The sequence below is a fragment of the Alligator mississippiensis genome, chromosome 4 (assembly GCF_030867095.1).
Source record: "Alligator mississippiensis isolate rAllMis1 chromosome 4, rAllMis1, whole genome shotgun sequence".
NCBI classification, from domain to species: domain Eukaryota; kingdom Metazoa; phylum Chordata; order Crocodylia; family Alligatoridae; genus Alligator; species Alligator mississippiensis.
The window spans coordinates 114,685,883-114,709,817 of NC_081827.1; the positions used below are offsets into that span (position 1 = coordinate 114,685,883).

A 23,935-nucleotide genomic window follows, 5' to 3' on the forward strand; every position below is an offset into this window, starting at 1 on the left:
TCATACTGGCCAGGGAAAACTACAAGTGTGGCAGGAGGTAGTACCCTGACTGAGGTAATGTATAGTTAGCCTCCCACTTTCGCTTCCCGTGGAAGCATCTTGGCTACACGTGGATTTTATGGACATGGGAGACTTCTGCCTAGCTTGCTCCTGCGGCCATACAGCTGAGGGCAAGCAAAACTCAGGCATCCAAATCCCAAGCCTCTGGGCTTGGGCCTGCATGTAGGATGCCCGCCAAAGGATTTGGAAGTACCTGAAGCCCTAGGTGGGGGTGGAGGATACTTGCTGGTAGCAGGGCCACACGTGATTTTTGAATGACTCGCATGGATTGGGAATTGATTTGGCTGATTTGACTTGGGACTCAAAAAATTTTCCTTAAAAATTAAAAAACAGAACAAACTTGTGCTCTATCTATACACATGTATATACACACACAATATATGAATGTACATAAACATATATGTAAGCATACACATGTATACATATATGCACACATCTATATATATAGGCAGACAAGATTCTTTAAATGTGATACAGATGAATATATACACACGTGTATATATACGTATACATACACGAATGGATACACATATATGGATATCTTTATATATGTATGTGCATACATATGTACACAAATACACATACTATATATATGCACATTACAAACATATGTGCGCGCACACATTTATAAGCATGTGTGTATAATGTATATGTGTACACTTCCCCGCCCCGCTCCAGCGGCAAGCCAACACGAAGCCAAAACCCCACCCCGCCCATATACGCATGCGCTCAGCCACACCCACAGCCCGGCCCAGCGGCCTGGTCCCAGCCAGCGGCTCTTTTTCCGTATTACAACATGGCCGCCCCCACTACTCTCGGCGCTCGGTGGCGGCAACTATGAAGCTGGCCCCGCTTAAGAACACCCCCCTCGTTTCCGTACGGCAACATGGCGGCTCCCGCTGTTCTGTCAGTAGCCGGCGGCCGGCGCGGGAGCCGTAAAGCAGCGGCGCTTGCCCGACACGCCGCTGTCGCAAACCGGTGAATGGGTCCCGGGAGGGGGGGCCGAGCTAGTGCCTGCGGCGCTGGGGGTCTCGCGGGGGGGGGGGTGGGGCAGCGGCTCCCGGCCCAGCGCTGCCCGCCCGCGGGGACATGGACCCTAACAGGATCATCCAGGCGCTGAAGGGCACCATCGACCCCAAGCTGCGCATCGCGGCCGAGAATGAGCTCAATCAGGTGAGGGGGGCCCGGCGCCAGGCCCTGCCCCCGCCGGTCACGGGGGCGCCCGGCCCAGCCCGCAGGGGCTGCGCCTCGGGGGGAGGGGGAGGCGACAGAAGGGGGCTGCTTGTGGGGGGCTACCCCCGCCAGGGTAGGGGGGGCTGGAGCTGCCCATTGCCTGCACTGCCTAGAGGTTGGGGGGGTCTCCCCTGGTCTGCCCCACCCCACCCCACGTGGGTCTTCCTGCTGCAGCCCCCCCATTGTTCACCATGTAGCCAGGAGGAGGGGTCTGGGGGGCAGCTACCCCCCTCATCTGCTGCTTGGGGCTCTCGTGGAGGTCCAGGGGGTACCTGGCGTGGCAAGCACCTGACTGCCTCACTGGACTGGCAGCGGCCCCTGTGACCAAGCTCTGAAGCCGTTGCAGCCTTGATGTCAGGGAGCTCAGCACATGGCATCAGCGTCTCCCGTTTTTGATCAGAGCGGGCGGTGGGAAAGCACCCAGCTGGATTCAGTGCTTTGCAGCCTTGTCATCTTGGGGCCGTTCTGTTGCTTCCAGTCTCTGGCGGTGCCCCTTGAGGCTGTCGGGTGCCCCGTGTTAGAGTTGAGACAACCTTTGGAGTACACCAGTTCTTGGCATGCCCTTTTTTTTTTTTTTTTAGCTAGGCAGGAGATAAAGAATGGAGCAATTTTTTTGAGTTGCAGAATACTCAGAAGGACCACCACTGGTCAGAGTGATTTTAACCCTGTGGACTCCTGTTTGAAATCTCTGGATTTTTTTGTGTGAATTGTGTTAATGTGGCATGGCATCCCATGGCACCTGTGAAAGGATCTCAAAGCACCCTGCTGTGCTGCAGCACTGGCTGAGAGTCCCTGACGTGCCAGGTGGGGAGACTGGCTGGAGGTAGAATTAAATTGGCCCTCAGCACCTGTAAGACTGTGACTGTGATGGTGCCCTGTCCACATAGCCCTTCCATTCAGTAGGAAAATCTGCACAACTAAGAAATCCAGTGAAATGAGTTGCTGTGACAAAATGTTCCCATGCAGTGGTGGAAAGTTAAGGTGTTGATTCTGCAACTAGGTCCGTTTCGGAAGCTGCCTCCTCCCCACTCCTGCAGTACCAGGTTTAGTGCCATAATTCTCTTAACAGATTTTGTAGGATTGAACACTCCAGTCAGTAAAGGTCATACCTTTAATTTGTCCCTGTACAAGTGCATTATAGTAGATGCATTCACACATTTAAAATATTTTCCATGCAACAAGCAATATATAGTATTTCACTACACTGTAAAGTGCAGCTTACGATGCTATATAACACACAGGCCTTTGCCTCATTAACAGTGGGCTTGTATGGAAATGGTTCTCATGGATTCATTTTAAACACACATAGCAGGTGGTTATACTTTCTGTGTATATGAAGTTTGGGGGAACTGTTTGGTGTTTCACAAATAATTTGGTATGATTAGTGTAGTGATCATGCTATTATGACGTTTGGTAATGGCACAAGGACATCCAGTTAAAACTATACCTGCAGCCTTAATGTTGACATTTTTTTGTTTCTTTTTTTCTCCTCTCATGATCAGTATTTGAATAGGCCATGTGGTAGCTCCTATTGGAGAATGATTTCGGTTTTGAATTTGTGTTTTAAAAAGCTGCCTTTGGGGACTTATTGATCATTTCAGCCTGATAAGGCTTGGCTAGCAGGAATCAAAGCTAGTTTTGGCATTTGCCCTCATTATCCACACATGTAATTAGAAAAACGTTTCTTGAATTAGTTAAATATAACTCACTTTAGCAACTGGCAAGTTCTGTTAGCTGTTGTTTGAATTGGAGATTTGGACTGTTCTTGGAAGTGGTTACATCAAACTAGGTATTGCCACCCACCTTCTTTATTCCTCCATTTTTATACATCCCAAGTCTTTTGGGGTTTTTTTTAAGTCCTGTAGAAATAAATGAATCAATAAATGCTCTTATCCTTATCAAAAATCAGTGCCAGCAGCCCAGCATACAGGAACCAAAACAACGATAACCAACTATGTTTGGCAGTATTAAAACAAAACAAGTAACTCTTGGGATTCCTGGATCCTGTTCCTGACTCGGCCATTGACCTATTGCATGTATAGGTCACAAAGCTTACAGGAAATTTTAAGGGGATTTTTTTTGCAAAAAAAAAGTCCTTATTTGCAAGCTTTCAGGCATACGCACCCTTCTTCAGGCATAGGAGATTACAAAGATTGTAACATTTCTCCTAGGTGGAAATGAAAATTCATATTTCACAGAAGAGCTGAAGGTGATGTAAGATCTCCTGGTTGGAAAAGTTAATTTTGTGCCAATTATGCTCAGATAAAAGTTAGATCAGTCTATTTATCTCCAAGTTGTCTGATGGCAGGCAGGATGTTGAGTTATGTTTCCTTCTGGTTATGTTGTTTCATATTTCATATTCAAATTAGCCTTTTTTTTTAATGTAAACTTCATAATTTTACAAGAAGGAAGCAAAATTCAACAGCTGGAAACCTGAAAATTGGCACCCTTGCCTCCTGCCTTTTGTTTTCGAGCTAAATTGGCATGTTCTGAAGCTGTCTCAACACAAGAGAAATTCCTTGCCCAGGAGAGCCTTCCATCACACATCCTCCTATGAAATATGAAACAACATAACCAAAAGGAAACGTAATTCAACAACCTGCTTGCCATCAAGACAGATTTGAGGTAAATAGACTTGTCTAACGTATCTGAGCCTAATTGGCAAAAAATGAACTTTTCCAACCCAGAGATTATTACTACAGCTCTCCTGTGAAATATGAATTTTTATTTCCACCTAAGAGAAATGTTACCATCTTTGCATTCTCCTATGCCTGAAGAAGAGTGTGTGCGCCCAAAATCTTGCAAATAAAGACTTTTTTTGCAAATATCTTTTATTAGACCAACTAGATATAACCTCTTCCATGAGTTTAGGATTTTTTTCAAGATTTTTGAGATCATCAAGTGAAAGATTTCACCAGTGCAAGTTGCTATAATACAGTTCTGACTCAGGGTCCTGGTTTGAGTCTCAGATTTTCAAAAGTGCTTATTAACAGTAGTTTGTAAACATGGATTTTTGAGGGGAGCTTACAATCTTTTTCTGCTTTAATAGAGATTGTGGAATTTAGTAGAAAAAGCCCCAATATTTTTGTAGGTTTCTTGTTACACAAGTGAGTTAGAATTATGTATATGAGCTTCTGATGGACATGGATGTCTCTTGGATAAGCTAATGTAAATAGCATTAGTTTTGACACTAGTCCCTTGACACTAATCCCAAAAAGGCTTGAACAGCAGTAAAGTGTGGAGAGTGAATACCAAAGACGATCAGCTTGACAGTAATGGACCTTTGGACTTTTGTAGCATTTCAAAGCTAACTTCTGAAGCCAGGCTTCAAAGCTGTAGGTCTTACTTTAGTCAATCCAGTGACTATTCTGACATGTATCTACCTACCTGTAGATCTCAGAATTCAGATACTGCTTCATTTATTTATTGCTAGACCCATGTACCAGTTTTTGTACCAAGAAAATATCTATTTGTGATATACTGCTTGTTGGCAAAGATCAGTTGTATCATTATAGCATGTATTGGCACATTTGACAGCGTGAATTTGCATTCAGTTTTGAGCCTGTCCGTATAACTTGTGGACTCAAATGTTTGTTATCTCCATGGTTAGGATTGAGAGGTGATTGTTTCTCTGTATGGAAGGTGTGTGGTTAATTCCATGCTGCTTGGCTTCTTCTGCTGGTTTCCTTCAGAGGCAAGAAGGAATTTTTAGGGGAGGTATTTGTTTCCTCTGAAGCACAGACCCTTACCATAGCTAAAGATGGGACTGTTCTGGTCACAATTTTGAGTTTTGAGTACAGTTTATATTAAAACTAATAAAACTTTTCTATTAAAATAAGTACAGTTTATATTAATATAAAAGTTTGAGTTACGTTTGAGTTTTGCTGCCTATTATCAGTGGAAGATTGCCCCGCCCTCTCCTCCCCAGAATATTTGAAAGTGCCTCTTTGGCTGCTAGCAGACAAGGTTCTTTGGGTGAATCTGATATCTTTTATTAGACCAACTATTAAGCAAGCTTTCGGGTTCAAACACCCATCGTCAGGCTAAGGAAGTTTCAGCAGTTGGTGCGTGCTCTTCCTGGATGGAATGAAAAGTAAAGAAGCCAGCAGCTGGGCTGGTATGCATACAAGACAGGTAGTCAGTGAAAATGTAGATTGAGGAGTCAATGGGTGAGAGACAGGCTGGGGGTGGGGAGGAGAGAGAGAGAGAGAGACAAGGGGGATGAATAATGGGGATGAATAGTGGAGAGATACCTGGGGAGTCAGATGTCAGGTTACAATGTGTCATAAATCCAATGTCTAAATTTAGTCCATTATTTTTAGTATCCAGGAGGTTAATGAAGTGGAGTTCATAAGCTCGTCTCTGGGAAGTGTTTTGTAAGTTTCCTTTTGAGGAGCTGGACTGAGAGATTGGAGAGAGTGGTTGCTTTGCAGATGTTAAAAAACAAAACAACACTTCCCCCCCCCAACAAAAACAAACCAAAAACCCCATGCTTTACCAGAAGAAGCAGTGTCTTACTTCAGCCCAGCTCTGCAGTGTCTGTAAAGATTAGGCATTTCAGCGGGCTTTTTGGCACTTTTAGTTGAAGCGGTTTCAGTCAGCTATTAGATAAAAGCACCCAAAAGGCCCCATTAAAGTGCCTGGTCTTTACAGATGTTGGGTGAGCCACGTTGAAGTAATGTTCTACCTCTTCTGAGCGTGCACAGGGCTTAGCATGGGAATGCACCGAGTTTAAAGTAAAGCACTGTTTTTGTTTTTCACATCTGCAAGCACCCTTTTCTTTTAGCTCAACCTAATCTGTAACAGGGTTATGGTTAAGCAATGGCTGAAAATGTATTTCATAGGAACACAGAACTAGATAGGATGTCTGGGGTCATCAAAGCCTGTCTCCATCATTCATAAGATGATCAAACTTCACCTTAAAACTGGTTCAGTTTTTATCCCCATTATTCCCCTTCAAAGGCTGTTCCCAAAGCTCACTTGAGATGGCTAGAAGCCCTCTTCTAATTTCCAACCTAAATATATTCACAGTCAATTTACACTTATTTGTTCTTTTGCCAGCAGTGTCCTTTAGCTTAAATAGCTGCTTTCCTCCCTGGTAGATGTTTATAGAAAACCATCATATCCCTTCTTTGCCTTAATTCTCTTTGGCCTCAACTCTTAATCTCCTCTCATAAAATAACCATCTGTTCTCCTGATCATCCTAGTAGTCCTTATTTGCACCTGTCTTGAACAATTCTGGTCATACTAGTGTGCAGCATTCCATATCACCAATAGATTTTTGCAATGCCATTAATATTTCCTTTGCTTTACCAGAAATACCTTTTTTATGGCTGTACTACATTGGTTGCACACAGTCATTCTGTGATAAACTAATGAACCCTCGTCCTTGTCATCATTTGTTTTCAATCGAAAAGCCTGTACAACCTGTAGCAGAAATTCTTATTGGTCCCTGGATGCAAAAATGTCATTTAACCTCTTAATGAAACATTAAAAATACAGGACTTGCAGTCTGTGCCAGTTCTTCCTAGACTCTGGGATGGAGACTACTAACTTAAATACATTATGCCATTTAAGTTTGGCTTCCATTTCCACTGGCCATCATGCCTTTTCCTCTCACATGATATATTTCCTTGGCCGTTTGAGAGTGCAAGCTTGGGTAAAAGATTCCTGCAGGAATCAAGATGTTTGATCCGATGTTGCAAAGGAGATGCAAAAACTTGGCTGCGACAAGGATGAGGAACAATCCTGGGTAAAAGGAAGGAACTATGGCAGAGTTACTAAAAAGCAGATAAGAGATGGACAGAAATTTGGGACTTCTTTTTACATCTGTCAGTGCCAAGTGAAGCTGGGCAGCTACCTCATGACCACACCACCAGTGACAATAGATATCTCATGATACCCAGACCAAGGATGCTCAGAACTACCTATTGGTGACAAAGCCATTGATCAGAGGTGGACTTGGATGAAATAGCTGGGGATTCCTTTAGACCAAATGAGCCCAGGGACAGAAGAGGAAGGAAAACCCAGGTAAGTATGTTTTTATATGCTTTTTTGTATTTTGTCCATGGGCCCTAAGCCATCTTGTTTTCTTTGTGTGTGCAGCAGGGAATGAAGAATGTCCCATCTAAACTATCTGGCATATTTTAACAGCATACCTATAATTGCTGGTTAGAAATGAGAGATTACTATTAGCAACATTTCTGTATGCATTCATTTAGAAGGAAAGTCGGTTAACATTTCTGAGTAACAAAAATCAAAACATAGAAAGTAGAAGAAGAAATGCAGTGAAATCAATACCTGATCATTCATTTAAAATATGTGGAAAGTTTAAAATAAGACTTTGTAAATAACCCAAGTAAGTGGTAACTGGATTTAAAGGTTATTATTAAATAATGCAAACATTAAAAAAACAAACAAAACATTCGACTGGAAAACCAAACTACTTGCAATATATGCCGTCTTGTTTACTAGCTCTGAGGAGTTGGCTGTAATTGGTATACAAAACTGGATGTTAGTCACCACCCTCCCCTGCTTACATTTTAAGTTTGTCTTGGAATGGCTATGCCACTCTTGTTCCCTAGCACAATCAAGCTCTGGGCACACTTTTCTAGGAAAGACTGCCTTGTTTCTTCTGCCATAGTAGGACACCTTCCACCCACCCTACTTTTGCACAAGAATTGTGATTGTAGAGGGGCTGGCAGGATATTTGCCCATGTCATATTCATCTCGGAGTAGTAGACTTCTCTGGGCTTTTGCTTCCATCGTGAACTGCAATCAGCCAGCTTTTTGTCCTGTGAATTGCCACATCTTGTAATAAGTTTCACTATGTTTACGACATGATACCTCTGTTTGCTACCCTGACCTACCACCCTATATTGCAAGAGCATTTGAAAAGTGTTGCCATCTATGTGCTGTGCTAGGGAGCTGCTGACTGGCTCTGAACCTTTCAATATTTTTTACAGGGAAATCTAAGAGATTTTTATTACTTTCTTTTCTTCTTGTCTGACCTGTAAATTTAACAACATCTATCTATTTTGTTGTTTATCAGAGTCCTTGGTGGGGTTTCCTTGATAGACACTCCTCTTCATACTTGCTGACAGATGGTCCTCAATCAGGAGGGAGAGGGACAAGGGAAGTCTCATTTCTGATCTTGTTAAGAACTCCATGGCCTGAGACTCTAATAGTGGAGGGATGCATACTGGAGGAAAGGCAGAAGAACCAAGAAGTACACCAAGGCCTACGGCTCCTGCAGCAGCAAACATGGGTGGTACAGAGTACTTTGAAACAAAGTGACCAAAGATTTAACACCCCAGCAGCAATTGCTCTGTATATATCATTTGGGTTTTCTGGTGCTTAGCCTTATGTATGCCCCAGTGTCTTTTTTGCTAAGTCATCATCATATAGTGCTGCCATCTCCCCACTGCTCCACTGCACTAGAAAATGAGAATTGCAAAGAGTATATCTGCATTGAGCTGTGGCTTATGCAGGAGCATTTGAACTATCTTTTTATATGGTTTTAGGATGTGTTTGGAATTTTTATTACTGCTCAATAAAGATTTATTTTGTAAAAATCTTTCTTCTTTTAACCTTTTTTTCTTATAAAACCAGGGAACCTCTTCATTTTAGTGCATTTTGCCAAATTTAGAAAATCTTTCATTTAAGATTCATATAAAAGTCAAATGCAGTTTATTCCCAGAATTGTTCAACTAAAGCAGGATATTTCCTGATAAATGGCACTCTGTCAAACTATACCCTAAAGGTCTTCCTTACCCATACAGTGCCTCAGTGTGCTCTTTGAAATGCCTTTATATCTGTTGTTCAAATTCTTTCCATTCAGTAGACTCTTACCACTCTCCCTTCTACCTCTATCCTGCCAGCAAGTGTTCTCCTTTTGGTTAACAAATGTATAAACCCCACATTTAGCAATAACAATAAGGATATTTGGCTCATCCTAACCATGAGAGATCTTTGTTTCTTTGGTCTGCTAAATGGAAGCTGGCTGCTGTATGGCTTCATGAGCCACGGAAGCAGAAAGCAGGTTCTAGCATGGCAACTGCACCTTTATGAATGTGCTGGTGTGAGGAAATATTTTCCTTTTTGTAGGTTTTTAAATCATTCACCATTCCTGGTCATCCTGTGTTGATGTCAGTAAACCAGGGAACTAGTGATGCTGGTGTAACCAGCGAAAACTATCTTTTTCTGCTTATATACTCAGATTAAGGTCAAGTGTGAGGATCAGAATCGGGATATATGATGGGTACTATCTGAAAAATCATTGTTTTCTACATGTTGCTGAGAGCCATAGTCCCATGCAGCTTAATGACCGTCCCCTTTAGATTTGCCATCATACTGTTATTAGTCAGTGGATGATCAGTTTGATGGAGCTATTGCTTCCAGAGTATAACAGTCACCTGCTTCTCCACTGCTGAAATAGCCCATATTTACTTAAATCTAAGACGACCCTGAATTGAAGATGACCCCCCCCCCCCAATTATTAGAATGTACATGTGGAAGATTGTAAGTTTGTTGTAATTTTCCATGTATAAAATCTAATTATTGGACAGTCATCTTTAATTCATCCCTCCCCTCCACTGCTGCAGGGGAGCAGGCAGTGAGGGGGAAGGTAGTGTAGGAAGGTCAAACAGCTTGTTCCATGCTTGTGCCTGCCCCACCTGCAGCCTCGGGCCCTGTTTCACAAATGGCTCTGCTCCCCCTCCTGCCCCTCTTTCTGTACCCTCTGATCCCCTCCCTCTCCCTTCCATCCTCTTCTTGTTCTACCCCTTTACCCTTGTTCTGCTCTGGCAACTCTATCCCTGTTCTAGCTTGGTGCACTGAGCATGGCCCCAGCCCAGTCCAGCCCCCATAGCAGCCATGTGGACTGTGTGCTTTTGCTACGGGGCCAGACTCAGGCCATGATCAGTGTCCCAGGCTGCAGTGTGCAGGTAACCTACTGGTGCAGATCAAGAGTAATAGTGGGGTTTGGGAAAGGGGAAGGTGGGGGAGCAGAGGCTGTGTGGAGGGAGCAGGGTGGCAGACAGCAGCTGTGGCTTCATTCATTATTTGGGCAGCCACTTGCCCCCCACCTTGCCATCATATACAGTTCTAAGACAGCCCCTCCCTCCCCTGTGTTAAATGTGGAGGGAGACCTTGTCTTGAAATTGAGTAAATAGTTACCAGAATTTAAGCTATTACATTTATATGGTGCCCTTTTCAACCTAGGCTCAGGGTGACTTACAATAAGAGAACAAAACGTAAGAAGCAGGAAAACACAAGAGAAAGAAACAATTTAGAAAGCAAGTAGATCAAAATAAAAACAGAATTCGTCCTTCCTGCCCCCTAGGTTTTTTTTCTAAGCACCTGCCCAAATAAGAAGGACTTACAGTACTTTTGGAAGATGTTCAGGGTTGGGCAACATGGAGCTTGGGTCAGAGGAGATACAGCCTGGTGTCATCAGTGTACTGATATGCAGATCTAAAGTTAGGGGCCAGTCTCGCCCAACAGCCTCATATCCAAGTTGAGCAGGATGGAGCCCTGGGAGGCCCCACAGGCCAGGTCTGAAGGGGATGATGAGCACATGTCCATCACTACCCTGTGGGACCTCTCTGCTAGGAAAGAGTGGAACCAATTTAGAGTGATCCTGTGAATACCCACTAGGTCATGTACATGATTTATCAGAACCTCATGGTCACTTGTATCAAAGGCTGTTGAAAGATCTAGTAAGATTAGCAGAGTACAATTTTCCCTGTTGATCTCCAATCAAAGAACACTGACCAGGACTACCAGCACAGCGTTTGCACTGTACCCAAGGTGAAGGCCAAATTGACATGAGTCCAGAAATCTGAGGGGAATCAGGTTCACTTAGAGCTGTCATTCAGTGACCTTCCCCAAAATGGTTGAAAACGGGCTGATAACTGTCTGGGGAGTTGGCATTAAGTACTGGTTTCTTGAGTAGGGTTTGGACTATCGCAGACTTAAGAATATCAGGCACCCTGCCCTCCCAAAGGCAAGAAAGATGGTGGTAATCTCGGCACGTGATTCTAGAATAGTGACTGTGCATTTGATCAGTTGTTGCTGATCATCCTTGGTTTGCATTATGATCAGATCTCGTGACTCAGCTTTTACTTCATGGGTACAGAAAACACCAATTTTCTTTGTAGCAGCTTACTGAACACCTGCAGTACCTGCCAGCTTTTTTGTTTGATTATTTCTAGCTCCTCACTATTCTTGTTTTGCTGCTATGGTATTTGTAGTTCTGAAAATACACAATAGTTCAGCATCCAATTTCTAAAATAGATGGGAAAACCCTGTTGATGTATCCAGTGACCATGTTTTTGGTGATGAAATGGTACTTGGATTGAAAACTCACAAAGTAAATTATGAGATGAATTAGAGGAAACTAGAAGTTTAAAAAAATGGTGTGAGAAGAGATAATGATGGGATGAGGCAGAGTATTGCCGGTGTTCCACAGTGCGCTTCAGTAGAATCCCACAGCGAATGCAATGTGCCGCTGCATGGAGACAGAATGATGCCTGCCTATTAGGCAGCACATATTTATCTATTGCAAACACTCATGGTGGAGATGCTGTGCCTGAGCTAAGCAGTAAGGTATTCAAGTGGGTTGGCAAAATGTCAGTGTTGACACCTGTATACTAGCATAAATCCTACTGCCGTATTTACTTGATTAGCAGACAAGGCTTTTCCCCATTTAGCATGGGGGGGGGGAAATGCCCCTTGTCTTAGAATAGAGTGAGCTGGCAAGGGGCAGGCAGCTGCTGCAGCTCCAGCCCCAACCTAAGGTTGGAGCTGGAGCCAGAGCAACAGCAGCTGCCTGCCCCCTGTTGCTTCTACATGCCCCAGACTGCTTCCCTGCAGCCTCCAGTCTCACCACCCCCTCTCCCCCCACCACTTTTTCCCCTCTGCCACATTCCTTACCTTTTATTTGCACTGGCAGACTCTGTCCTTGCTGCGACCTGGAGCACAAAGCACCTGCTCCAGCCTGGATGCGTAGCAGCAGTGCAAGCCCCATGCCACTGCTACATGGCCAGGCTGGAGTCATGCTCCGTGCCCCAGACTGCCGTGGGGATGGAGTTTTCTGGCATGGAGCAGAAGTAAGAGTAAGGAGGGAGAAGGCGGGGCAGGGGGGGAATTGGGTGGGGTGATGTGGACCCAAGGCTGTGGGTGACAGAAGCAGCATGGAGAGGGGAAGCTGTGGGAAGGGGCATCTGAGGGCCTAAGGCTGTGTGTGGTGGGGGAGACGGGCAGGCACAATAGTGGGATAAGTGTGGTTGGAGGCAAGCTGCCTGCCTCTCTCTCTGTCTGCCCTCTACCACATGCCCCTCAATTGCTTGTCCCCCACTGCTCTGCCCGCTGCCTGCCCCCTTACTGCTCCCCACTGCCTGTCCTACCCCCCACCCCCTACTGCCTGTCCCATACTGCCCCCCACCTCCTGCTTTACCACATGCCCCTTTCTGCCTCCTCCACTGTCTGTCCCTTCACTGCCTGCCCCATTACTACTCTCCTATCACCTCTCTCCCCACTGCCTGCAATAGTGGGAGGGATGAATTTAAGACAATCCTCCAATAATTAGATTCCATACATGGACAATTAGAATAAATGTATTAATTTTCCATGTATGGAATCTAATTATTGGGGGATCGTCTTAAATTCAGGGTTGTCTTGTATTCAGACAAATATCGTAATAAAATTTTATAGTGTAGATGTGTCTATTACATACACAGTTTTATACCACTGTAGCTTATTTGTGCATATGAAGGGGAGTAGACTCTACTATTATTGTTATGTCCAAATTAGATAGTGGATTGGTATGACTATTTCAGGAACTAAATAATTATACTACAATTATATTATTACATTCTGTTAATTCTTTAGGACTCCTTTTTTCCCTCTTCACTGTTATAAAAGCTTTTTCCTGGTGAAAAGGTCATGAAACATTTCCAAAGATTAAAGGATGGATTTCATATCCAACATATTACAATTTTATTATAGCCAGTTAGCTTACACAAACTTCTTTTTCAAAAAATCAACAGATAACCTGGCATTTCTGTGCTGTGTTTTATAAATAGAGCTTATTTTCTTGTGAGGCTAACTGATTGTTAAATCTATAAAGCAGGAATTGAGGAGAGTAACTTGCAATGACACAGCAACTTTTGAGATATCGCATTACTTTACAGGCATTAACTAAGTCTCTAAGCACAAAGCTGAGTTAAACTGAGGGCCAGGGAGCTTTAAATGATTTGGGAAAGGTGTTGCAGTGACAACTATGAATTAAACCTGCAGTAGGAATCTTTTTTGTTTCTATGTAATGGACTCCAAGGAAAGATGCACCGTATTTACATTGTTAGATCTTTAGTTAAAGTGCTTACCTTTCAGCTCTGAAAACCATGACAAAACTTCCAGATTTGCCACACAAAGCTGGATGAAAAAATTTCTAAAATAAATTCTAAAGAGGTGAAATGATGAAAGCTGCTGCCATCTAGCCTCTGGGAAATAGCTGTGTCGGAACATCAGTTGCTTGGAGCTGAGCAGTAAAAGATGGCTTCTGACCGGTAATGACAGATATTACCAAGGCTTAGTAGTCACTGCACCATGCTGAGTCCACAACTCCTCACCGTGGAGGACCCACATTGAACAGTGGCAATATAATACTATCAGAGTTCCACATCTGTTAAGTCTGTCATTCTTTGCTCAGAAGTTCACTGAGCATTGTTTCCTCTTCAGAATTCTTCAGCTGTACTGATGATGCACAAGAAAACTTATGGTTTTAAATTGTAACCTGTCTACTCTTGATTGTGTCTGGCTACTACATTAGGTTTTCCAGATTTTAACTTCTGTCTTGTATTATGAATTCAGTCCAATAGAAAATTGTATTGCATATAACTAAAGTGTATGCATGATTGGCTTTTAATGTAGGTGTATATGACTGGCTGATTCTCATTAAAATTGAGTGCTCTAACAATTTTTTTGAGCTAATGAAGAAATGCTATAAATCGAAGTCTAAAGAAATGTTTGTCACTTTACTCAGTCCCCACCCACATGTAACCCTACCTACATGCAGTATATGCTCAGTCTTAAAATAATTATTTGGGTGCTGGTCTGGGTAGATCCAACCAAAGAGAGCTTTGTTTCAACCTCTGTAGGGAGAGCTACAGAACACTGTTATAATGCTTTTAAAAATGAGTAATTCTAATACTCTTATTATTTGGCAGTATAATCTTTTGAATTATTTGATAACTACATTTTTTGTGTAAATTTCAGTCCTACAAGATCATCAATTTTGCTCCAAGCCTACTGCAAATCATAGTTTCGGATCAGGTTGAATTCCCAGTACGTCAGGCAGGTGAGCTACCATTTTCATTATGTTTTCTTTGAGTATATAAAGTCAGATAACATTCTAAAATGGAGTAGTGGCCTACTGTCATATTTGTGACTCTGTTCTGGCCAATGAAATGAAGCAGGTCAGTGAAGGAGCCTTAATGTTTTGGTGACTCATTTTTCTGCACAGGAGTCAGATCTGGCCACAGCATGCTTGACAGTAAGGGTCAGGTAAGGGTTTAGCTTTCCTATTGAATTAATATGCATTGACTTTAGAAAAGGTCAGTTGTCTTGTCTTTCGTGACTAAAGTTGAGGTGAGGTGTTCAGATTTCTTAAGAAAACAGATGGAGCTGAAATGAAGGGGCATGTGAAAATCATGTAATCTCATTTGAATGACTCTATCACTATTTGAACTTTTCTGAGAGAAATTCTCTTGTAAAAAGTATAGATTTTGGTGAGCTGAGTATGGTAAGTCAGTGCTTCCAGGTCCTCCTTTAAATATATTCACATTTTACACATCCAGTTAATTTTTTTACAGGATCAGGCCAGAAATCATTTGTTTGTAGAACATTTGAACTAATTTCCACAGTAGCTAGCTAACATGAGCCTTTAACTGATACAGCAAGTATTTCACTTTTCCAAGAAAAATTTGATTAGTTTTTTTTCCCCCTCCCCAATTCATGGCTCTGCTTCTATTATATGGAACAGTATTCCCCATAGAAACATTGGAGGGTTTTTTTTTCACAGATCCTGTTAATCCCATGGGGGCATGCTGACATACGCTGTTCGTCATGCTGGCCTGTATATTATCATAGATAATCCAACTGCGAATGCCATTGTTGGGACCATGCTAGGGTAAAGGGATATACTTAATCTGGGATCCATAAGGTCATTTTAATAAAGTAACCTCTCTGTTCATTCAGAACAAAGCTACCACTTTTGCAAAAATACAAGATGAGGTTATGGAGGGAAAAGCTCCTTGTCTTACATTCAAATACAAGGAAACCTCATTAAATACTTTGTCTATTGTTAAATTGCTGCCAAAAGCAGCATGTGTTCATCAATGGAAGGCAACTGTGAAGTTGATTTAATGCAGCCAACACCAAATATGACAATAAAACACGTGACCTATATGGCCTTAAGTGCCTAGCAAATGTCACCAAACAGGGCTGCACACAGTTCCCCCAGAATCCCTCTGTTGCCTCCTTTCTCAGCCTGCCACATGTGATTAGTGTGGCCCCATCCTCCATGAGATGGAGCTGAACCAGGTTCCTCTACACCTCATCTGCATATCATTTTTTGGAGGATCATAGGACTCATGACCACACCTAGTTCAAGTCATGAGTAGGAGGTAATTAGCACATGGATCCTTCGTGGGAGGTATCTGGAGTACACACACACACTGGGCAGTGCTGAGCTGTGGAGCCACCATGGCTTGAAATGCTGTTCACTCTGCTGGGGCCCAGCCCAAAGAACTGTATGCTGAATCACGAGCCTTGTGGTGCCTAAGATCGAGTGAGCCAGGGGGGCATGTGAACCCCAAGGCCTTCAGGCCTGGGGCTTGCACGTAGGATGCCTGCCTGGATTTGGGGTATATACAAAGCCCCAGACTTATGGATTTGGGAGGGAGCATACTTGCCCAATGATCAAGTCACATGGACTTGATGATCGAGTTCTGCTCAGTCGAATTTTGGAACTTGACTATCGGGCTTTGCCCAATTGAATTGGGAACTGAGTTGGTTTGTACTGTATGCAAATAAGTACTAGAGATTATCAGTTGCATGTTGGATTGGCACCAATAAACGGAAAATGACCATTATTGACCATCAGCTTTTTTTGGCCGGTATAACCAATATTGTCACCAATAAATGCTGTGTGCAGCCACCATGGCCAGGAATGCAGCCGGGCAGCTTGGAGATCAGGTAAGTCTGTGAGGGGAAAGGGGTGTCAGGATGGAGAGGGATGCATGGGGTGGATTTGTGCATGGTGCGAGCGCAGGCTGTCCTTCGTGGGCTTGGGGCCAGGGTGGTGCTGGCCTCTTCCTAGCAAGGGAGCTGGGTCAGGCCAGGATGTGGGGTGGGCTCAGCTGTCCGGGGAGCAGTGGCTATGTGGAGGCTACAGGGAATTTTGGGGTGGCTGTAGCCCCCCCATCCTCCCTCCCAGCACTGCCCCTGCTCGGGCCACTCCGCTCTGCTGCCTTTCCCTTGAGAGCCCTGCACTACAGAATGAGCAGAGGACGTGTGGCTAGTGCAGGGCTCCTGAGGGAAAGGCAGCAGAGTGGAGTGTCCCAAGCAGGGGCAGTGCTAGGGAGGAACTTGGGGGCTATGACTACCCCAAAATTCCCTGTAGTCCCATCCCCCCCCCCACCCCCATAGCTACCCCTCTCAGCGCTGCTGCCACCACCCACCCTGCACAGCTGAGCCCACCATACCCCTGCCTGCCTCAAGCCTAGCCCCACCCCGCTGGGAAGAGGCCAGTGCAGCCCCTGGCCCCAAGCCTCAAGTGAGCCCCGCATACAAATTCAAGGGTGCACTCCCCTCCGCCCCTCCATGTACTCCCTGGATGAGCCGCCCACAGTGCTGTCCCATTCCCGGCCCTGGGTTTGCATTCACCGCCTTGATTGGGCAGTGCCTGCCTCAGCCCCTGCCCCTACCCCACTCCATCACCGTGGGGGCCTTGATCTGCCTCCCCATGCCGCTTCCCCTCTACAGACTTACCTACAGGACACTGCTTTCCAAGCTGCCTGGCTGCATTCCTGTAAGTCGGCTATCGGATCAATATCAGCTGACATGGCTGGCTGGCTAATAATCAGCTATCAGTATCGGTCAAGAAAATCTTTATCAGTCCACTCCTAGTAAGTATAAAAGTGCTGCTTAAAAGTGTAGTTATGGAGCACCTGCGCTAAAAACTTGGAACAGTTTCAAAACATAAAATGCACCAAATCCAGATGACATAAGTCTATGGGAACTGTTTGCAAATTACTGCAGCTATGTATATTTCAAGTTCATTGTTTTCAGATTTGCTCCTGGCTTCCATGTGCTCAGGGAGAGCAGGGTCTGATAGTGAGGAGGAGAGGAAGGGGTTGCAGGGGGAAGAAGCTGGAGGGAGACAAATGGCAAAGGGGCTACCTGACCCCATATTTGTTTTCCCTGCTGTAACAGTGGGAGGGGGACAAATTCAATGCAAATCTCCAATAATTAGATTCTATACCAGGAAAATTACAACAAATTTAGAATGTTTTCATGCATAGAATGTAATCATTTGGGTGTCATCTTATATTCAGGGTCATCTTATATTTGAGTAAATGTGGTGATTCATTTGTGGAGCATAGTTCAATATATTTTTGTAGAGGGAGTTAGTAGTGGAAAAATGATAAATTTAAGGCAAATTTGTGAATTGGCAGAATACTACATGTGTTGTGAAAGAGTAAGGATTTTTACAAGATTGTGGTCCAGGTAGAAAGCAGATGTCCTGCCATATTCTTAGTGCTTGAAGCCAGTGGTGCTTAACCTCTCCGGCGCCATGGTCTGGATAAGTGGGTTGGGACTGGTCTATGGGGTGGATCCTGTGCATGGGGTTGGCATGTGGGGTCAGCTCATGGGTGAGATCCAACTCATTGGCCCAACCTTGCATGCAAGCTTGACCCTGTGCGCTGGACCTAGAACAGTCTGACACAGTGGACTGTATCATCTGAACCGCAGGGCTGGCCACAGGTCCAAAATTTTGGCAGCAGGGTAGCAGTGCTGCAACTCTGAGAGCAATTTATGCCTTAAAGCCCTACTCAAGAATTGACTAAAAAAAGAACAGTAAAGAAGAATGATATTCTAAAGGCTAATTACGAATAAATGATGTCACGGTTCCCTTGTTCCCAAAAAGTAGTTATGGGCAAAACACTATATTTTTTTTGAAGTGTAAGTGCTGTTTATTTTCAATTGAAGATTTTCAGGTAGCAATTTTAATGACTTTACATAGGAGATTGTGGGGAGCATTTCCAAGAGATCATGGAGACTTTAATAATGAGCTAAAGATTAGGGAGTTTACAACAGACGTTGTTGTGTGAATACAAGGTAGGCTCTGTGCCAGTTTGCTGACTTTGCCCAGGCATTTCCCCAAGTAGAACATCCTGACTATGCATACAATTATGATTTGTTTCAAGTCAGCCCTGCAAAATGAGTGGTTGAATGGTGAATGGTTGAATGGTGAATTAATATAAACTTCCAATCATCATAAATGTAGCAAATGTCAGATAAGTAGGTTTTGTGCTGAGGCTGATAAATTCTTGGGATAGCTTAACAAAGTCGATTATAGTAAAAATTATTGCCCAGCAGGAGTTGATTAAAACATTTCTGTGCTCTATTGAGGATCAACAATTTGATCCTTACAGGCAATCCCCGCTTAACGCTGTTTCACTTAGCACTATTTCACTATAACGTTTATTTGAAATTGATACCTGATTTCACTTAGCACTCAGCGAGTTTCATTATAATGCTCACGGTCGCCATCTTGGGTCATTAAAAACAATTGTGGTCCCTGTCTTGGGTCATCAAATACTTTCGGTTTTGCTTAACGCTCGTTTCACTTAACGCTCAGTTTTTCAGGAACCAATTAAGAGCACTAAGTGTGGGTTGCCTGTATATTTTTTCTAGTGATGAGAAGCTAGGGTCCAGTGTTGAAGTTCTGCTGTATGTCACAATTGATAAAGGACAGACATTCAGTAGTCCTTAGCCTTAGCCTTTTTTCCAGGTGCTATTCCATAGTTTCACATCATTTTATGCTACTCCATACACAGCAGGGGAATGGTTTGGTGTTGGTGTAGAGTTTCATTTAAACATGTGTTTTCAAGTTGCTAACTTTATTGTCTTACTTAGCTGCCATTTACCTGAAGAACATGGTAACGCAGTACTGGCCAGATCGGGAGCCACCACCAGGAGAAGCAGTGTTTCCATTCAACATTCATGAAAATGATCGCCAGCAAATTCGTGATAACATTGTGGAAGGAATAATTCGGTCTCCTGACTTAGTGAGGTATATTATGTTATGTATAATATTCACCAAGTCCTGATTTTAGAGGTGGTCAGAACCCATAGTTCCATTTGAAAGCAGTATGAGTATGTGCAGCACCATGGTGCCTGAAGTATGTAATTGCTTTGAAAATAAAATTGTAATAATCCATTTTAGTATGTTTATGTCCATACATTTTTCAGAAGCACAACCACCTGGACGAGAGCTTTGTGATGTGGTTTATCCTCTTGTTTGAATACTTCATTGTATGGTGCATTGAGAATTTGCTTGCTTCTCTCTCTGTCTCTTGCTCGCTCTCTCTTGCGAGATTTGGCTGTGTTTTAACCTGTGTCTTCTGTTCACAAAGATGAGCTTTACTATAAAGCACAGATAGTTTAAAGCAACTCTGACAATTGCTCTGGTTACATCCTGTTTATCCTACAATTTCAAGGCATATTGGTGAGTGGGATTGTCCCACTGGTGATCTCAGCCAGCCACTGAATTTCTGCCCTTCACATTATAATGTGAGAGCAGATTTTCCTCGAGTCCTTTTCTCAGTTTTTTTTCACTACTTTTATACCTAATTGTGAAGCTTGCTTCACTTTTTTTGCTGGCTTTTTGTGTATGGCAGTTGCACCCTCAAACATTCTGTGCTGCTCTGTTTGTACTACAGCTCGACTGGAAGCAGTGTAAACCCATCCAAAAACTTCTGGGGGCAGATTAATTAGTACTGCTAATTAGCTCTTGTCTGGCACTGTGTGGATGCAGGTACACTGCTTCCAGGTGTGTGGTAGTGTGTGCAGAGCAGCACAGCATGTGTGAAGGCACCCCTCTGGGCCCAGTAAGGTTACAATCTAAACATGGCTGGGGAAAGTTAGGAAATGCTGTTGTGGCTATGCAAGAGGACAGGTTAGAATCTGTAGGATTATTATCAGTTTATGACCATTCATTGCCTACGTAAAATGACTTTGGGGCATGGGCCAGAGTCCTATGGACATGTGTTCAACCTTTAGAAAAAGTAAATATTGCAGTCGTCAGTAGGTGGCCTCCTTGTTTGCAGTCTTACCAGAAAAGCAAATGAGTGAATGGCCATCCTGGGACTAGAGACTACACACCGACCAGGATCTCCATTTGTAGAGATGGTGTCTCCAGGCCAAGGTAGAAGCTCACTGTAGGGAAACTTGTATTGCTGCTGCAAGTACTGTTACTGTTCAGTGGATAAAAAGGAGGCTGACAGTCTCTTGTGCCGTTATTCCAAAATCATTTTGATGTTGACTATAACAGTTGTGTGTAGGTCTCGCTAGAGCATGGATTAACACAACCATCAATCAGTGCAAATACAAATCATACAGAGGACCAGTAAACAGCATGAAGTGAAGTATGCCTCAGATATGGTATACCTAGACATACCATATATGGATTGCACACAAACACTGGGGAAAGCAGCTAATTAGTTTTAAAGGAGCCTCCAAGGCTAGCAGATAGAGAATGAATTGTTGAGACCTGTACAGAATACCAGAAGAGAGATCAGAGTAACCTGGCTACAGGTGTCCATATGTGGTGGGAGTATTGCATTAATTGGAAAGAACTAGGATGTGTTTTCTGTAAACATGAAATTATTTTGATTGGTGCATAAAAAGGGGCCTGGGAACCTTACTACTTTGTACTGGGTTTAAAGGTTATGTTCAGGTCTGTACCGTGCATATGTCAGTTGGTCATGGATACTAGTGTCTAGGTTTGTATCTGGAAACAAAGAACCTGGCTGAGTTTTTGTTATTAAGAACCAAACCCTGCAGTCTCTTTTTTGGAATAACAAGCTCATTAGGGGCACAGGATCATTGACAGTATCCTGACAACATGCTCACAGACCATCCAAACTGAAGGAGTCTGACGTGACCGATAATACTTAACCCCCAAACAACACTACTGGAGTCAGATAACAACACTGATGGAGATCTACATCACGTTTTGTGCCTTCTGTTGTTTTCTGCTTGCCATAGTAGTGGGAAGAGGAAGTCTGTGCTTCATGTCACCATCTTTTTTTCCCTTCTCTTAGAAAGCTTCCAGTATTCTCAAGCATGCATCTCCTAGTACACTGCTATGATTAATAATGTGAGTTTGCTGTTGGCCCTTTAGTATAAACTGCTTACTATAGCTTTATTTCACACCGTGTTATTTTTCCCTCATGTTTTAGGGCCCAGTTGACAATGTGCCTGCGTGCTATCATTAAACATGACTTTCCTGGCCATTGGACAGCAGTGGTAGACAAGATAGGCTATTATTTGCAGTCTCAGAACAGTGGAAGCTGGCTTGGCAGCCTGCTGTGCCTGTATCAGCTGGTAAAGACTTACGAGTAAGTGGATTTTCATCAACAGAATGGAAATCAGAATTTTTTTATCTCAGTCAATTCCTTTACCTAAGAACACTGATGATTATGTAAGGAGTTCAGACAAATGCTGGGAAATTCTGATTGCCATGAGTTTTTCTTTTCTTTTTGAAAGTAAATGAGCTATTATAATCTATCATTAGCAAATTGAAAGCTGAAAATACAGCAATAGTCTAGCATTTAGTAACTATTTTCTTTGCAGCCTGATTGTTTCTCAAGGCTTTTCTTTGGCTATTATATCTTATTTAGTTGTTCACAAGCAGGTTATCTTAAAATGATGTAGCATCTTTTGATTGCAAGATCCCAAAATGTTTTACAAATTGGGTAGTAGAACCATTTACTGTGGTCTGATAGTGCCACATTTGGCTGTGCACCCTTCAAACACACAAAGACATAGTCCTTACTAAACTGACAAGCAACATATGGGTAGGGGAGAGAGTTTATCTCAAAAACTTTAATTTAAAATTTAAGTAAATATATTAGCTCTGTGCTATTGTATAACTGAAATGAAGCCCATTCTTGATTGAGAAGCAATAGCCAGGAGACTAATCTGCACACAACAGTGTTGTGAAGTGAAAGGAAAAACGTCAGTTTATGGTATGATTTCAGCCTTTATACCAAATGAAATACTATGGATCTTTGGGATTGGTCAGAGTTAACAGGACATATTGTATTGCAAAGTGCATTGTATACATCTTCGAAGCTATTCCATGAGGAAATGCCTGAAACACCACTTTTTGAAAAGTGGATAACTTGTAAAATTTCAGGACTTGCCTTCAGTTTGGCTCAGCTCTTGAAGGTATGTGGCAGGGCAAGAGGGAAGCTAGGGAATAGAAAGAGCAAAACTTGAAAGTAATGAGCCACACAACTTTACCCTGATATTTACCGTTTCCCGCAAATTTATTGCCTCTTTCAGTGCTTTCAGGCCCTTGCTTTGTCAACTGAGAGAACAGTTTTTTGTCTACCCATGTTGCTGAAGTGCCCTCTGGAGAGTAAAGAACCTCATCATACTTTTTCTTTGAGATCTTATAGAGCCATCTACTGGCTCTTAGTAGCTCTAATTACTGTTATTTTTACCCAATGTTATCTGTATGTTGGGCCCAATTTTCAGAGATACCGAGCCCCGTAATACTTGCTGCAGCGAGCTGGAGACATAGACATTGAGGTATCTCAGATAATCAGTCTCTCTTAAAGTTCTCTCTCAAAATTCTTTAAAACATACACCACAAAAACAAATATAAATTAAAAAGGAACCCAACTGAATGCAGCTAAGCAGAGCCATGTCTCACTGTTAAAGAATATTAGTTTTAATATATTCAACATCTGTTGCATAAGACTTTGCCTTATATAAGCATATGAGAAGTCTTAGTCGCAATTCCAAGGGGCTTACAACCTAGTAGCAAAGAAAATGAAATAAGCCCTAGTCAGTTTACATAACTTTGTCTTTTTGTATCTCTATCCTCTGGCGAAAGGATTTGCACTATTATGTGGGCTGTTGGATGGAAGCCCAAACAGGGAAAAAATGAAAAAATGTTATATTAATGAATATTACATTTTTATTTTTAAAGGTAGAATATTTAGATCAGTAGCCTGAAGCTAGCATTAATGCAGAGATTGCTCGAACCTTAGACAGGCATGTTTGTCATCTTTTGCAGGTACAAGAAAGCAGAGGAGCGCGATCCTCTTATAGCAGCAATGCAAATATTTTTGCCTCGGATCCAGCAGCAGATGATCCATCTTCTTCCCGATAGCTCCCATTACTCTGTACTGCTTCAGAAACAGATCTTAAAAATCTTCTATGCACTTGTTCAGGTAGTCTTCTGTGCAGATGGAGCACTCTGAATTTTGAAATTGGCGGGGGACACTCGTGCCATTGTGTTGAGACTATTTGAGTACCTAGAGGGTGTTGTTTGGCATCT

At 43.0% G+C, this 23,935-nt stretch overlaps 1 protein-coding gene across 2 annotated transcripts in view; it reads left to right on the forward strand.

The window, feature by feature from the left end:
• The first annotated feature begins 1,089 nt into the window (after positions 1 to 1,089).
• The window catches only part of IPO8 (importin 8), a 70,307-nt gene continuing 47,461 nt past the window's right edge, over positions 1,090 to 23,935 (forward strand). For both annotated transcript variants that reach the window (XM_019489376.2, XM_019489377.2), the window contains exons 1-5: positions 1,090 to 1,233; positions 14,572 to 14,653; positions 19,498 to 19,654; positions 21,825 to 21,983; positions 23,672 to 23,828. In XM_019489376.2, the coding sequence (XP_019344921.1) occupies positions 1,150 to 1,233; positions 14,572 to 14,653; positions 19,498 to 19,654; positions 21,825 to 21,983; positions 23,672 to 23,828 (639 nt within the window). In that variant the 5' untranslated portion in view covers positions 1,090 to 1,149. The remainder of the gene's footprint in view (positions 1,234 to 14,571; positions 14,654 to 19,497; positions 19,655 to 21,824; positions 21,984 to 23,671; positions 23,829 to 23,935) is intronic.